The 14910-nt window shown below is 41.5% G+C and overlaps 1 protein-coding gene across 1 annotated transcript; it reads right to left on the bottom strand.

Moving 5' to 3' along the window:
* Nucleotides 1–2273: 2273 nt before the first annotated feature.
* On the bottom strand, nt 2274–11294 carry LOC140930146 (snake venom 5'-nucleotidase-like). The gene is made up of 7 exons (XM_073379814.1): nt 10935–11294; nt 8992–9199; nt 8384–8593; nt 7252–7514; nt 5546–5756; nt 3444–3599; nt 2274–2686 (listed from the first exon to the last, which is right to left on the bottom strand). The coding sequence occupies exons 1-7, from the start codon at nt 11280–11282 to the stop codon at nt 2274–2276; spliced, it is 1809 nt and encodes a 602-aa protein (XP_073235915.1). The 5' UTR covers nt 11283–11294.
* Nucleotides 11295–14910: the final 3616 nt, after the last annotated feature.

Raw genomic sequence — 14910 nt, 5'->3', positions numbered from 1 at the left:
CGGGAAAGAGTCGAGGGATCTAGAGAATCACGCAGATCTCGGAGCGAGGATGTTATCCACCCTCCTCGATCTGCAGAATTCTTCAGATCATACAAACATGAGCCGAATCGAATAATCGTCTTTATTACCCGCGAAATGACGACTGTGAAACAAGCGCAGAAATTTTAAACTATTGACGTGTCGTTACCGAGATCTGGCATGTGCTTTTGATTGGTCGTGCCGCGCGAGAAATTTGCCTCAACCAATCAGAAGCACTACCCGGATCTGGGTAGTGGCGCGTCATCAATATGAAATTTCCGCGCTTGTTCCTAGGATGTCATTTCGCGGAGAAGCCAGTGATGGCGTCGTTAAATGTCGACTGTTTTCTTAGGCAAACATGCAGACAGCAAAATATCCGACGCTTTTGGCCCCTTTTCAGACTCTCGCTAAAGGGGACACGAACTCGAGGTAGTGTCCGTTACAAAGGGAGTTGACTTTAGCGAGAGTTTATTTCAGTCAAATATCTATAACTCTTTTTTGCTTTGGGTTTAGCTGCTGTCCGTATTATCGGAGTGTCCGCAAGGCCAGAGGTGACTGTCCGGAACTGTGTGGGCGGGCCTTAGTAACGACAATGTACTGAATTTTGTGATGCAGGAGGCATGTAATCATTTACAAAGCTAAACAATGGCCCAGTTACACCACAGGTAGCCCAAGCTCACTATGAGAGCCCTGAACAACATTATCCTACTTAGCTAATTAATTATTCACACAGCAAGAAAATTATAAGACGTTGTATGGAGAAATATTCTTTGCTCACTAAATTAGCAAAATGTACATTGAATATCGCTCGGAAGCTTACCTTTAGTGTCTTCTTGTTTTTCTTTGTATTCTGACTGCATTTCACACCTCCAAGGCACTGTTTAAGGCCTTTTTTGGAGCGACAGTTTTTCACCCAGATGACAACAGTGCCTAATGTACATTTTGCTAATTTAGTGAACAAAGAATATTTCTCCATACAACGTCTTATCACTTTCTTGCTGTATGAATAATTAATTAGCTAAGTAGGATAATGTTGTTCAGAGCTCGCATAGTGAGCTTGGGCTACCTGTGGTTACACTGAGCTTGACCTTGCTCAGAGGTGAGGGCGTCTAAAAGACTTTGTAGGACTGCATGGGTTCAGGCATTTCGTGTCACTAAGTTCGCGTTATTACCGACGAATAAAACATTTTTTTCAACAACTTTATTGGTTTTAGATGAAAATGCGAATGTTATATAAAAGCCAAGTACAATATGGCATGAAAAGCCATAATAATATTTGTGGTGATAATAATTCACTAGAACAACCACTATGTAAGATAGTCTTAAGATATATACATGTACTCCGAACAGGCATTAAAATTAGCGCGCACTATGATTGGAAAAACGATTTCCTTCTGTCCATAAAACACGCGGCCTTTTTTATCATCACAAATACATGCCCCTTATGGTACACTTTATTTAACGCCCGTTCAGACACCGAACTTTTCATGAGCCGAACCTTATACATTGAATTAAGTACATGAAAACTTCGGCGCCTGATTCCATTTGGAACGGCTCGGCCGTTCTTCCCGCCTAGCACGGCCGTTTTTTTTTCGGGGAAAGCGCGAAAGTGGGTGGACGGGTACCCTGACCCCTCGTCTCCCAAACAAGGGAGAAGAAGGACCTCCTGGTGGCAGGTTAACTTTGGATCGACATTGGAACGGCTTTGATTCGATGCCGAACATTTCAATGCATTATAACCTTTTTTGTAAGCAGTTTGACCAAAATGAGCAATTTACTTCGGCTGGAAATAAGATCGGCGTCTGAATCAATTCGGCCAAACGAAATAATTTGGATCGGCCTTAATTCGAATCAGGTTCGGCTCATGAAAGTTCGGCGTCTGAACCTGGCCTAAGGGCAGTAAATAATCTCCGCACAGCTGATTAATAAGGTTGCTCGAAACTAGACTCCAACTAGAATTGAGAGGAGCAGACGAGAAACTGAGACTACTGCGAGGAATTGACAGAAATAACGCACTCAACAGTAAATCGTGCATCTGCAAGCAATTTTTTTTCCGTGCAATTTTAAATTCTCGTCTGCTTATATATCATCACTCTGGCTCTAAAATTAAGGCACGTATAGATGAAGTTACTTATGGCATCACTACTTATAATCTGGAACATTACTATCTAACTATACTGATTACATCTGCCATAGTCGAGCCACATTCGCTTCAAGCAATGCTTACGAGTTGCGGTAGCTGTCAAACCTGGTCTCTAGATTACGTGTTTTACAACTAAGAATGCAAAAGCAGCGAGAGGGGCTAAAAGCATATTCACAGCCTGTAAGTTTCCTCCGCCTCCGCCTCCGCATATGGTAGGTATTTCGTCCGATCCCTCCACAAAGGTGATCCTGTTTTCTTCTCCAGTCATTATGGGAGACTTGGCCTTGAAATAGTTCATCATCATTTCTTGGTCGACTATGCTGCCAAATTGATGGGAGAGTTTCTTTTCCCTGATGACAGTCAGCCCTGCTCCACCGGCAGCTATGTAGTCAGTCATGGCCACTTTGTACACAGCAGATTTATCGAGTGGTTCATAAACTGGGAATTTGCATTTTGCGCAGCGTACTTGGATATCGACCACCCTGCTTCCTTTTGGCTTTGACATATCGTACTTTATCTGGAGTCCTGAAAAACAAGACAATTGACGAATTACGGATGACGGTCCACACGAGTTCATTACGCTTTAAAACGCGATATGGTCGCTTATTTGAATTAACTAATGTGTTTTGAAACAGTGGATGTTAAGATGTCATTTCGAAATGATTAAAGGTTTTTGCTAACCGTTAAGAGTAAGCCAAATGTAAATCGTTTATGATAAAAGAGATTAGCAGATGAAGTATACGTGTATTGTCTTTCGCCGACCGGTTAGCTCAGTTGGGAGAGCGCCGCTCTGCTGAGTGGGAGGTCACGGGTTCAAATCCCGGCCGGATCAACACTCAGGGTCTTTAAATAACTGAGACGAAAGGGCTGCCTTGTAATGCAAACGGTTAGACTTTCTAGTCTTCTCAGATAAGGACGAAAAGCCGTAGGTCTAGGCTCACGGCACTTTCACTGATCTGGTTCATGTGGGACGTAAAAAAACCCACACCACTGTTCGAAAAGAGTAGGGGATGTAGACCCCGGGGGTATGGCCAACGTAACCTTTCCTGGGCTGGGAGGGTTATCTGTAAAGAGAGATCGTAATATAGGGCCCAATATTCTCCTTCAGGTGTCGTAATGGCTACCTGTAAACACTGTAAAAATGTATGTGTGTCTTAAGGCATAAATCGTCATTTTTCAGAAGTTTTTCCATGCCTTGGCATTGTTTTGTTGTTTCTGTTGTTGTTTGTTTCTTTGTCCTTCAATATTTTTGTGTGATATTTGAAACAGAGAATAAAGATACCTGACACTTGTAGGAATGATATGTCTGGCTTATCTTTATCATACAAAGACGCCACTTGTTCAAAAACCTGGGCAAGGTCCTCTCCTTTCAGTTCTACAAGATCCACTATGTTTCTGTACGGGAAGCTGTTCACAATATGACCGTATGTAATAGCACCTGAAAAAAGGGAAGCTTTAAAGACTGTAATAGCTAAAGGAGGGGAAAAAATTTCATCAGATCAATTCCTTTAAAGGGCACGCTGTGAAAGCCAAGCCAGGAGCGCGAAACTGAGAAGCAAGCGCGATAACCGAGAGTTTCAGACAAACGATGAAGAAGGCGAGGCGCGAACGATATCTTGTGCAGTTATGCGCCATTTGTTGGCGACCAAATATGTTTGAAGCTATGCCCAAGATCATTACCGATAGTAACCATAGTAACGGTTTGAACAGACATTTGCCGCAGGTTACATAGACAATGGCCTGGTACAAATTAACGTCCTTCGCGGTTGTGCGTAGTTCCGCTGCGAAGCTTTCGCTTTTGTTGTTTCCTTGCTTTCCTGAGCTACAACAACAGCAAAAATTTATTATTATTATTATTATTCCATAGTAAGTTACAATAGATGGTTTTCACAGTGACGTCATCAAATTGTAAAGTCGAAATAGCGAGGTTTTACGAATTCTTATTTACACTAGGTTGAAGATAAACAAAAAATAAATCATTGTACCAGTTTCCAGTCCTGTAGCATGTTTCATTTCGAAAATACAGCAATTTGAACTTCCGAGTTTTCCCAGTGCGTGACACCAAAATGGGAATGCTGTCTCGTTGAAACTGAAAAAAGTCTGTCCTCTTGTTTTTCAGCAGTGTAACCATTTCAAATATTAGAAGATATGTTTATGTACACGTATGCTAGTTCTCGAGTGAAAAGAAAGAGCTTTTATAGAAAAAGTGAACTCCAGATTTTCTTGTTGATTTCCGGCGGCCATATTGGTGCACCAAAACGGTGCACCAATATGGCGTCTCCATACAAAGCTCTACAAAGGCATGGTAAGGATGGCAAAAATGGAAATGGACCAAATCTTGAAAAAGTTGGGCCAACACATCTTTCAAGTTTAATGCTATGCCTGCAAAAATCACCAATAAAATGCTATGGTTAGTGCTCCCTGATCAGTGCCGGATCCAGGGGAGGGGCCCGGGGGCGCGGGGACCCCGCCCCCTTATTTTTAGACGAAACTGAGGCCCGAAGGGCCGAAAAAAGTTTTTTTGCAGACCGCCCCCCTCCCCCCCTTCCCTGCATATCTAAGGGTCTGGATGACCGGGACCCCCTTATCTCAAGGTCTAGATCCGGCACTAAGTAATGATTACAGCACAGAATTCGCTTAAAACAGCAAGATCCTTATGACATAACCCCTTTACAGTCAACTCTCGCCTTGCGGACACCCTGGTAATACGGACAGCAGCTAAATCCTAGGCAAAAGTGAATTACTGATATTTGACTGAAATAAACTTCCGCTATAAAGGACACTCGCTAATGAGAACACTAACTTGAGGTCCCTATAGTGTCCTCTTTAAAGGGAGTTGACTGCACAGTAATTTTCAAGGAGTTATTATAACTCCTCTAGTGGGGTTAATTTAACTCCTTACAGTGGAGTTATTTTTTTGGGAGTTATTTTAACTCCAAAAAGGAGTTTAAAGAACTCTTTTTCAGAAATAAAAATGACCCCTGATATTGCGGAGTTAAAATAACCCACAAAAAGGAGTTATCCTGTACCTAAAAGTTTTACTCCACTTTCAGAAATAAAGTAACTCCAAAAAGAATTTAAAAAACCCATGTAAGGAGTAAAAATAACCCCATTTTCGGAGTTATTTTAACTCCAGACTGGGAGTAAAAAGAACTCTTTTTAGGAGTAAAAATGACCCCAAATTTGAAGTTAAATTAGGAGTTAAAGTAACCCCATAAAAGGGGTTATCCTGTATCTAAAATTTTTACTACATTTAATGGAGTTATAATAACTCCCTAAAAATTACTGTGTGTAACGACTGAGGAACGTTCCAAGCACCTACAGGGCAAATGACAAACAAAGAGCATCGCTTCTGTGTATTGAAGCACCGTCCTGTTGAAATACCTTCTTCAGTTGGATAAATAGACGCAGGAATACTGTTGGAGTTTTGAATTGCAATACTTGTATTAGTCCACTGTGCACCAGTGTGTGAGTTGTTCGTGTTGGTGTAATGAAATACCATAGCGTCTGTAACAACGTTTGGTAAATTGCATTCTTTGAGCATGCAAACTGATTTGTTTCCGTACAGGAAAACAAAACTGGACCCCACTTTGACCTGAAAAACAAAGGATTCCAATCTTGTCATGAACCATTAGCTTGCGTTACAGCCGGCCCACGCACTCCTCTAAACTATTTGCTCTATATTAAAGTCTGCGCGTACGTACCTTTTTTGACTGAGGTGTTGAGGGCGGAAGGTAAGGGAATATGTTTCGGGAGTCCAAATGAGTGTGGATTTTGGTAATACTTAGATTAAGCCAAGTCTTGAAGCTGAGCTCCAGTCAAAGGAGCTTCTTCCACTGTATTCGGCTAAATACAGTCGAAACACCCGTAACCGACCACCAAAAATGCAAAGATAAATGGTCGCCTAGAAGATCGAGCCACAGAAAGTCTTTTCGCGACGAGGTCCCGACACTTCTACTTTTTAGAAAAAAACCTTATTGCATACAGTTTCTGCGTTTCTGCGTTACGATATGTTCTACTCCATATTGTCACCAAGAGTTTATCGTGTACTCTGCCGAATAATATGGTACATATAGCGAACAAAGAGATCAAACCATACCGTAGTCGAGCGGTCGCTTACAAGAAGTTTAAAAACAATGTCTGTCAAAACTGTCAACCCAAATAGTGATCGCGCTCGCTTATCAGAAATGGTTATTTACGAGAGTTTCGAAGGAGAGGATTTTAACTGGAAAATTTTGGTGTTTTGAATAGGTGGTCGGTTATGGAAGTTGGCCGCTTAGGACAGGTGGTCGCACATAGAGGTTAGATTGTACCCAAGGGAGGGACGACCGGGATTCTCGTCGTCTCGCTTTAGAGTGTAAATTGCAGATTTTGGTCTCACTTAAGGTGTTTGAGATGGGAAGTTACTATATTTGCCCATTCAGGTATCGCTTGATACTGCTTATAAAGAAAGTTACAAAAAATGCCCTGACACTGAAAACATAAAAATCTCCCTTAGGGGCCAGTTAAGCTTGAGGCACACCCACATTGGTCTCCCTTAGGGGTTTAATTTGAATTTTCCGACAAGCATACCCATCACTTTTATAGGGACGTACGCCCGGGGATTGTACTAAATTGTACTATTAAAAACATTTTTGCAATTTCCAAAATCCTCTGTTTCAGTTGTTTCAGTTGTCATTCCAAAGTTACTTGGGGATCATTTCGGGGTCAAAACAGCAAATAAAAAACGAAAAGTTTTTGTGATAAACGACGGTTAAGACGTTCGTCTTGAAAATTAGCGGGAAAATAACGAATTTTGACTTGAAAACAAGAGAAAGAATTATACTTGCGGGCAACCCATTCCTGTCAAAATTAGTATATACGCAAAATCCTCAGGCGATACGATAGAATTTTTGAATAATTTTAATGATTCTCTTTTTTTGCGCCTTAATGCTTCCACGAGTATGAACGATTCCGACAAAAGAGAAAAAATGACTTTTCGTTCCTCGGCCTTAAACTCAAGAAGTTGACGTAACAGCCTGTTATATCTCCGCTATGTTTTGCACAGGCTGATCAAGGACACAGATTGAAAAGTTTCAAAAAAATCTTACCTCCGAAACTTTCGCCACCTCAGCCTTCCACCGCTCAACCTGTCCCAGAATCCTTGCGTCTTGGGCTACAGAATTGTCCAACAGTATTGGATTACCAGACCAAGAAGTCAAATCGCCATTGTCATCAAAATCAACCTTTAAATTCCCTAGGTATTTGCTGAAAGCATACGCCTGAACCACAAGCACTTTTCCCTCTGGTTTGCTGTTAGGTGTAATCACCATAGGATATGGACCGTAAGGCGTCTCTATTGATGGGGGTTTACCTGAATAAAGCAGGGTTAAAACCCAACGATAAGTCATCATTTTTACGCACGGTAACGTTTGTACAAAATAAAGCTAGATTTTTAAGTTGTAGTTGTTGGTGATTATTTTTTAATGTACCGTATAGCTTAGATCAAGCCAAAACAAAATGCCAATATAAGATCAACCTAAGTTAGAAAGAGTCCAACGGCCATCAGGAAGGGCTGGGCTGAAAACTCTAGACGATTTGTACGCAAAAGATCATTAAGAGACGACGGTCGTCTGCCACGAAGTTGATAGACCTAGGTCAAAGGAAAAAAATTGCACGAACTCTATGAAAGTACTTGACTTCAGAGCTCAGGTTGAAGATAGTTTATTTATGCTTTACCAATTACTTGTTGGTTTTTTTGGACATTTCCGTAATAGATCAATTTGTAAGTGGTTAAACGTATGTTAATCAAGTCATTTGTCGAGAAAGGAAAGAGAAATTCAGTCTTATTCAAACACTTTGACGTTAACTAAACGAGAAAATTGCAAGAACTTTATGAAAAATACGTCAAAGCTTAGGTTGATCTGTTGATATTGTACTGTTTCATTCCTTTACCAGTATATCCAGAGTTCTTATAATCTTTTGTTTTAGGTGAGTTAGTGAAGCGCACAAAGCAGGGGTTATGCTTTGCGCATGCGTACTGGCTAGGTAGGAGATTAGCAACGCGAGTGATTCTTTAGCCTGCTTCTAAGGCGTTTCTGGGGGGAAAGGGAGAAGAGAGAAGCGAAAATGGGAGACTGTCTTCCAGCCTATTCCTCCTTCTCTTCTAAAAGGTAGGAGCAAGGGTAGGATTACCATAAGCTTAGGGATACAGGTAAAACATGGTTAAGGACAGTTGTTTACCTGTGTAAAGTAAGGCGTGTTCGTGACCTCCTACCACGATATCCACTCCATCAACTTCTTTGGCTACTTTTTGGTCGATGTCGATGCCTGAGTGACCGATGGCAATAATCTTGTTGATGTTCTGTCGCTTGAGTTCTTCCACAGCTTTCCTCACTGACTCTACCTCATTTAGGAATTTGATATTAGGTCCAGGACCAGGTCTAGACAACCAACATTGAAGAAAGAAGGCATTTTTTAGCTCAAAATGTATGTGAAAACACAAGCAAAAGTGTGATGCCTTATCCCGGGGGGGACTTCGCATATCGAAGGGGTGGGGATGCTCGTCGGAAATTTTAAATTAACCCCTAAAAGAGACCGATCTGGGCGTAGCCAGTACTTTATTTTGACCCCTAAAAGAGACCATGTTAAAACACAGTCAATACACATATTTTAATATTTTTTCTCGTGCAACCCTAAACGAGACCTTCACGGTTAAATATTAGGGCGTTTTGCCCAGAACACCCTAAGTGAGACCAAAATCTGAAATTTAAACCCCTAAGCGAGACGACGAGCATCCCCACCCCTTTCATATGCGGAGTCTCCCCCTCCCCGTGCCTTATTAACTTACAGTGTCGATCCCCTCTTTACATATCCCACAAAGCCAATTCTCTCGCCGCTAACATTGAGAACTTTAGATGTGACTATCAGGGGAGGTGTGCTGGACAACAATGGCTCCTGGGTGAAGTTAAGATTTGAGGCCACAACTGGGAAATTCAGATGGCTGATGAAGGACACCAAGTTCTCAACGCCATCATCAAACTCGTGATTTCCAAGGGTCTGTCAAGAAAAGAATTAAAAACTGAGACGGCTGTTAATTCTATCACCCCATGTAAGGTTATTGAAGACGGTCTTCAGGGTCTTGGATTTTGGAATCCTCGCTGTCAATTCCGGTAAAAAAACGCCATTTATCAAAATAGTAATTCTAGTGAAATTATTACTTTGCGAAAAAGGTAAAAATCCGTCATTATTCGTTAACTATTACTTCCAAACACGTTGTCAATGTTGTCTTACACTGTGTTTAGGATAATAAGCATTTTTTCTCTATCCACCATATCTTTCATTTCGTTTCGTTTCGTTTCGTCTCGCAGAATAGAATAAGCCCGTATTAACGTACAGCTGAACGTAATACGTTATCGTCAGGGCCGTGTTTGTGTTTGTGTTCATGTTTTTCTGGCCTCTTGAAAGTTGACAATTTATGTCACAAAGGGAATTCAAAGCAGTTGTTTACGTAATTGTGAAATCAGTAAGAGTGCAGTGGTGATTGACGAAAGCTATGTAAATGAATTATTTATGCGACAAACAGTAAAAGAGTACATAACTCGTTGCCGGGGGGGGGGGGGGGTACTCCCTATAACGGCCTATAAAGGGAGCCTCCGCCCTAAAGGGGTACCTTTTGCTGGTTTCAGGTATATGAACGGGTAGGGATTTCACTTGATGAAGTATATGAAAGAGTAGGGATATCTACCATTTCGGTCGGTTAAAAGGCCCAAAGGGCCGGGACTACGCATTTTGTGGTTATGAAAAAGTGAAGAAAACGTTCTGTTTTTGTAATTTATTTATATTCCATTTAAAAAATAGTGCATTTACAGCATTTACTAGGAATGCAAAATTCTAACCTAGGTATGTGAAAGGGACACCTTTTGTCAATAGGGGCACTCTTCTGTCAAAAATGGCATATAAAGGGTATAAGGGGTCAGACCTCGGTGCGGAGCCTCCCTGTATAAAATTCTGCTAAGTACCTCCCTCCCCTCGCGGGACCCGTTGTTGGTGTCCGACTGATTGTGAAGAATCCTTTACATCAACTCCGACAAAAAAATCAAGTGTGAAGGTTCTGCGTACTGAGCCCTTATTTCGTGGTAAGTGTCTGCGAGTATTTTGCAGACTGGTTACTCTAATACATGGCACAGCAATTCTCTTGGGAAGGTACGAAAAGTTTACATTTACAGAGGTAATTTCCCCAATGCTACAAATTCCTTACAACTTTACTTCACGGAGTTAAAACGAAGAAAACAATATCTGACGTGAATATCTCACATATCTATTCTTATCAATATTAGCTGGTGACACGCAAAGGCTCTCGCACTTGTTTGTGTCGAATCTAAATTCTCTGTTGGATACTTGTAATATGATTGAAATCGAGTGTTACTTCGACTGACAATATACATGGTTTACATACACGATCAGGAGAGAAACGATTCACGACATCACGCGATCACGATTGAATTTCTTTACATCAAAGAGAGCCGATGTACTAACGATTCTTTAAGCTCGAATGTAGGGCGTTGTACCACAGTGCGCTTTATGTGAAGTTTAGGCAGCCAAAACCTGAATATAAAAAAAAACCTATATCCTGTAAAGAAGTAGACGGTCTTCACTAGCTGAACAATAAACTATTTCCTGTAGAGGAGCAAGCTGTCTGCATTAGCTGAAAAACCTGAACTACAAGTTACCCTTTTTCTACGAAGTGATAAAAACATACCCTTTGCTAAGCTGAGGTACTCGATTTACTCACCATGATATCATACCCAAGTTCGTTCATGAAAAATCTCGTAGCATTACCGCGGTAAACTCGGTACCATATTGTTCCGGTTAAAACATCTCCGCCAGAAATTAGCAGTACATTCTTCGTCTCTGATCGAATTTTTTTGATCATCGTTGCTTTACGAGCCATTCCTCCATAACACTCGCCCGCTTGAGCGTCGCTGGGATTGCATAGGAAGCCGCGGACGTTTGTTTCTTCAAACCGCGCGTGGTTATCGTTAGTGTGTAAAATAGTCAGCGAAAATCCTTGGGCCAAGGATAATACAGATACAGAAAGTAAAACGAGAGTGATTGCTTTGACCGTTGTTGCAGCCTCCATAATGTCAAGGGCTCTAGGGGTTGAGCAGCGACTCTGGCAAGGGTGACAAGGTTGACAAGGCCTCTAATAACGTGATTTCAGCCACACAAAGAGATTGCATAATTGGCACCGAAGACACACCCCTGATCGTAAATCAATTGATTTTTCAGGCTGGTAACCATGGTATCCGTTCGGCTCTCGAAATAATCCATAACTCCAAATGGTTTCCAATATCTTCCTATCGAGCACAAAATGATTATTTGCCATGTACGGAATGGTAAAAATTACCAATAACAACACAACTTCATTTATCTAGCTTCTGGTGGTGGGAGAAAGATTTATAGCGTTTCCATTTCGTTTGAGTTTACTCTTTCGGAAATTAACTTCTTGGCAAGGGTTTTCTAGTCCTGTGGATTCTAGCTTGATTAATAATACCTGCCAAAGATAATTAAATTTAAATTTAATTTGTTCCATTCGTAACAAAATATAAATCACACGACGGTGACACATGAAAAAGAGCAAGGAGCCTGATATAGATTAAAAGATTATTCTCATTCACGGAAAATGCATCTGCTTTAATTTTATCATAACAACTATAACAACGAAAAAACTAAGTAGGGGTCCAATTTCCTTCTGTTTTGCTTTCTTTAATTTTCAATTATTTTTTTTATCGAACGAAAACAACAGAAAGCCGGAAACAAAAAAAGCAATTAACCTCTACCCCCGAGCGGTTGTTTTACTGAAGCCTAGCCTGCACTGCAGGCGTTTTCCTCGGGCGCGCGAATGTTTTTGCTCGCGATGAAACTCCTGAAGAGAGGAGGAAATGGGGCGAGTCAAAGGGACCCTTCCCCTCCCCCGTTTCCTTTTTTCGCCCTCGAACCTCCCTCGAATTTACCCTAAGGATTACTTTTTCTACTCTCCCCAATCTTCCTCTGTCATAAAATCAAAGACGGCGGCTACAATAATGCTAGCCTGCGAAGCGCAGACGCATTTCCGGTCGTCGCTTCTCTTCCTCCGAAAAATAGCCTGCGAAGCGCAGACGCATTTCCGGTCGTCGCTTCTCTCCCTCCGAAAAATAGCTATTTTTCGGAGGGAGAGAAGCGACGACCGGAAATGCGTCTGCGCTTCGCAGGCTACAATAATGCGAACATGAACAAGCTTTCTCCCACCCAAAGTACGCCTGCACTACAGGCTAACTGAAGCCATAATCGCTGATAATGGATCGCCCATTTAACGTTCAAGTGGTAGCCGATCGCGAAGCGTTGTTTGATGATTACAGAAAAAAATACAGATACCTGCAAATCGGGAAATGGAACGACAAATATCCTCTTTTAGTAAAATCCAACTAGTGGTCTATTATCAATGCTGCGTTCTGATTGGTTGAGCCACTACTAGGCTATATTTTATAGCCCACTAGTAGCGAAAAGCGCGGGCTTTTTGGCGGCAAAAGAGGATTAAAGTCTAGCTTTAACTAGCTAAACTTTTTTTATTCTAGATATTTTTGACCAACTAGTTGGATTATACTAAAACAATTATTCCTCTCTCCCTCATGGCCTCTGAGTCAAAAGCTTATTCGGCCTTCGGCCTTCAGCCTCATGGGCTATTGTTTCAGAGCCCATTCGGGCTTGAGGAATAATTGTTAAGTATCGTATATTGAGTTAATAGTCTCATTTTTACACCACAAAATTAGATTAAATTAGATTATGCTGGTAGGTTTGGAAACTCAAAATTTAAAATTAGATCACTTAACTCTGTTTTCCCACCAAACTCCGATGTGACCCCCCAATTTTTTTAAATGTATTTTTCATTATTTGTGTTAATTTTTATTATTAGAAATGAAACAAAGGCGACAGAACAGAAAGGAAAAACAAGCATCACTTTAAAGTATTTCAATTTACAAGTCGCAATATGCGTTTGATACATGCCCTTTTCTCTCTGACTTGTCTGCATTTCGTTAATTTAACTTGCTGACTCTTTGCCCTAAAATTTTCTTCAAAAGTAGTTTTTCTTTTTTTCCGGTACTGAGAATAGCATCTAAAGCTATGTTCTCGCTTGGAGCCCCGGCAAAGTACCCGAGTACCGTATTCAGTTCGATTAACTACCCTAGGCGCTTATTAAATTTTTTGGACCTTGAGAATAGGCGCTTATTCGAGGTGGACGCTTGTTAAATTTTTACTGTTTTCAGCAAGTGTAGTATGTTTATTTTGCAACAAATCAGCAAATGGTAATACCAAAACGCGAAGATGTAACAAAGCAAGGTTGCTGTAAAATTCTCTGAAGAAAACTCCGTCTTCGGGGAAGTCTCTTATTAGTACTTATTCAGTTTTGCTGGGTGGGAGGGGGAAGGGTTTAGGTTTTGGTTGTGGGCGCTTATTTGAGTTTGAGTGGAAGGGGGAAAGGGCGGGCGCTTATTCGAGGCTGGGCGCTTATTAACTCTTTCTGCGTTTAGGATGGGCGCTTATTCGAGGTGGGTGCTAATTCGAGGTTGGGCGCTTATTCGAATAAATACGGTATAGTTAACAATACTCTGCGCTTTGTTGCTGTTTTGAGAGTTGTGAGAACAATAAACATTTTTCTAGTCCCAAAGCCAGAATTCAGCCACGGGGACGCTGCTTGAGTTCAGGGAAAACTTGCCCTCAGGAACAGAAGTGGGCACTAGGTCCCTACCCCGGTACCCATTTTCACGCACTGTCCACACTTGGTGCTCGGGAATCAGTGCCTGGGTATTGTGTTTAATTCACACCTTGAGTAACCGATATGTGACTGTGTTCTGTCTGTACATAGTTACTCCATGTAGCCCTGTCAGATGCCATTTTGAAACATGAGCTTAGTAGAGAGCACAAAGAAGTGGAATTCCGCAGAACTGACAAAAACGGTATGTACACCGGGACCCGGTGCTCACTATTGTGCACGAGAACAAATCTCGACCTTGTGCTGAGGCACAGGCACCGTTGTAACCTGTTCCAGGCGTTCAGATAGTGGAGCGCGGCGCGACGTCAGAGAGCGAGGAAAAAATAAGAAGGAAGAGAGGGAGAGGGAGAGAGGAGGGAACGGCGTTCCTTTGTTTTCACCCCCTTTCTCACCCCATCGCTCTTTTTTCTTTCTTCTGCTCACATCTCTTTGCGCAGTCCCCACGATCTGAACTCCTGGAACAGGCCAGCACATTTCCGGAATTCTAGTTTGGGTACTTAAAAAAAGGGCTGAGTTCACATTACAGTCAACTCTAGCCGCTATAACGGACACCTCGATAATATGGACAGCAGCTTAATCCCAGGGAAAAAAATTACAGATGTTTGACTGAAATAAACTTCCACTATACGGCGGATTAACGCTAATGAGGACACTAACTGGTACCCAAAGTGCTGAGAGGGTCTGAATTGGGGTACCTTGATAATACTTAACACTTGTTTTGGCTTTCAACATGAAAAAGTTTAATTTTGAGGATTTTAATAGTGACAGTAAAAATTTCACTATAACAGTAATTTTTTTTTCCAGAAAGAAACAAAAACGGCTCCAAAAAGTCCAGATTATTACTTTTATTGTATATCAAGGAGTTCAAGGAGTTTCGGCCATTTTCCGACAATTCCCAATTATTTCAAAGATTTCCGAACACTACCGAAGATGTCCAAAGATTGCTCGTCCCAGCCCT

Source organism: Porites lutea, chromosome 1 (genome assembly GCF_958299795.1).
Source record: "Porites lutea chromosome 1, jaPorLute2.1, whole genome shotgun sequence".
Lineage (NCBI taxonomy): Eukaryota > Metazoa > Cnidaria > Anthozoa > Scleractinia > Poritidae > Porites > Porites lutea.
This window is presented reverse-complemented; position numbering and strand designations above follow the sequence as displayed.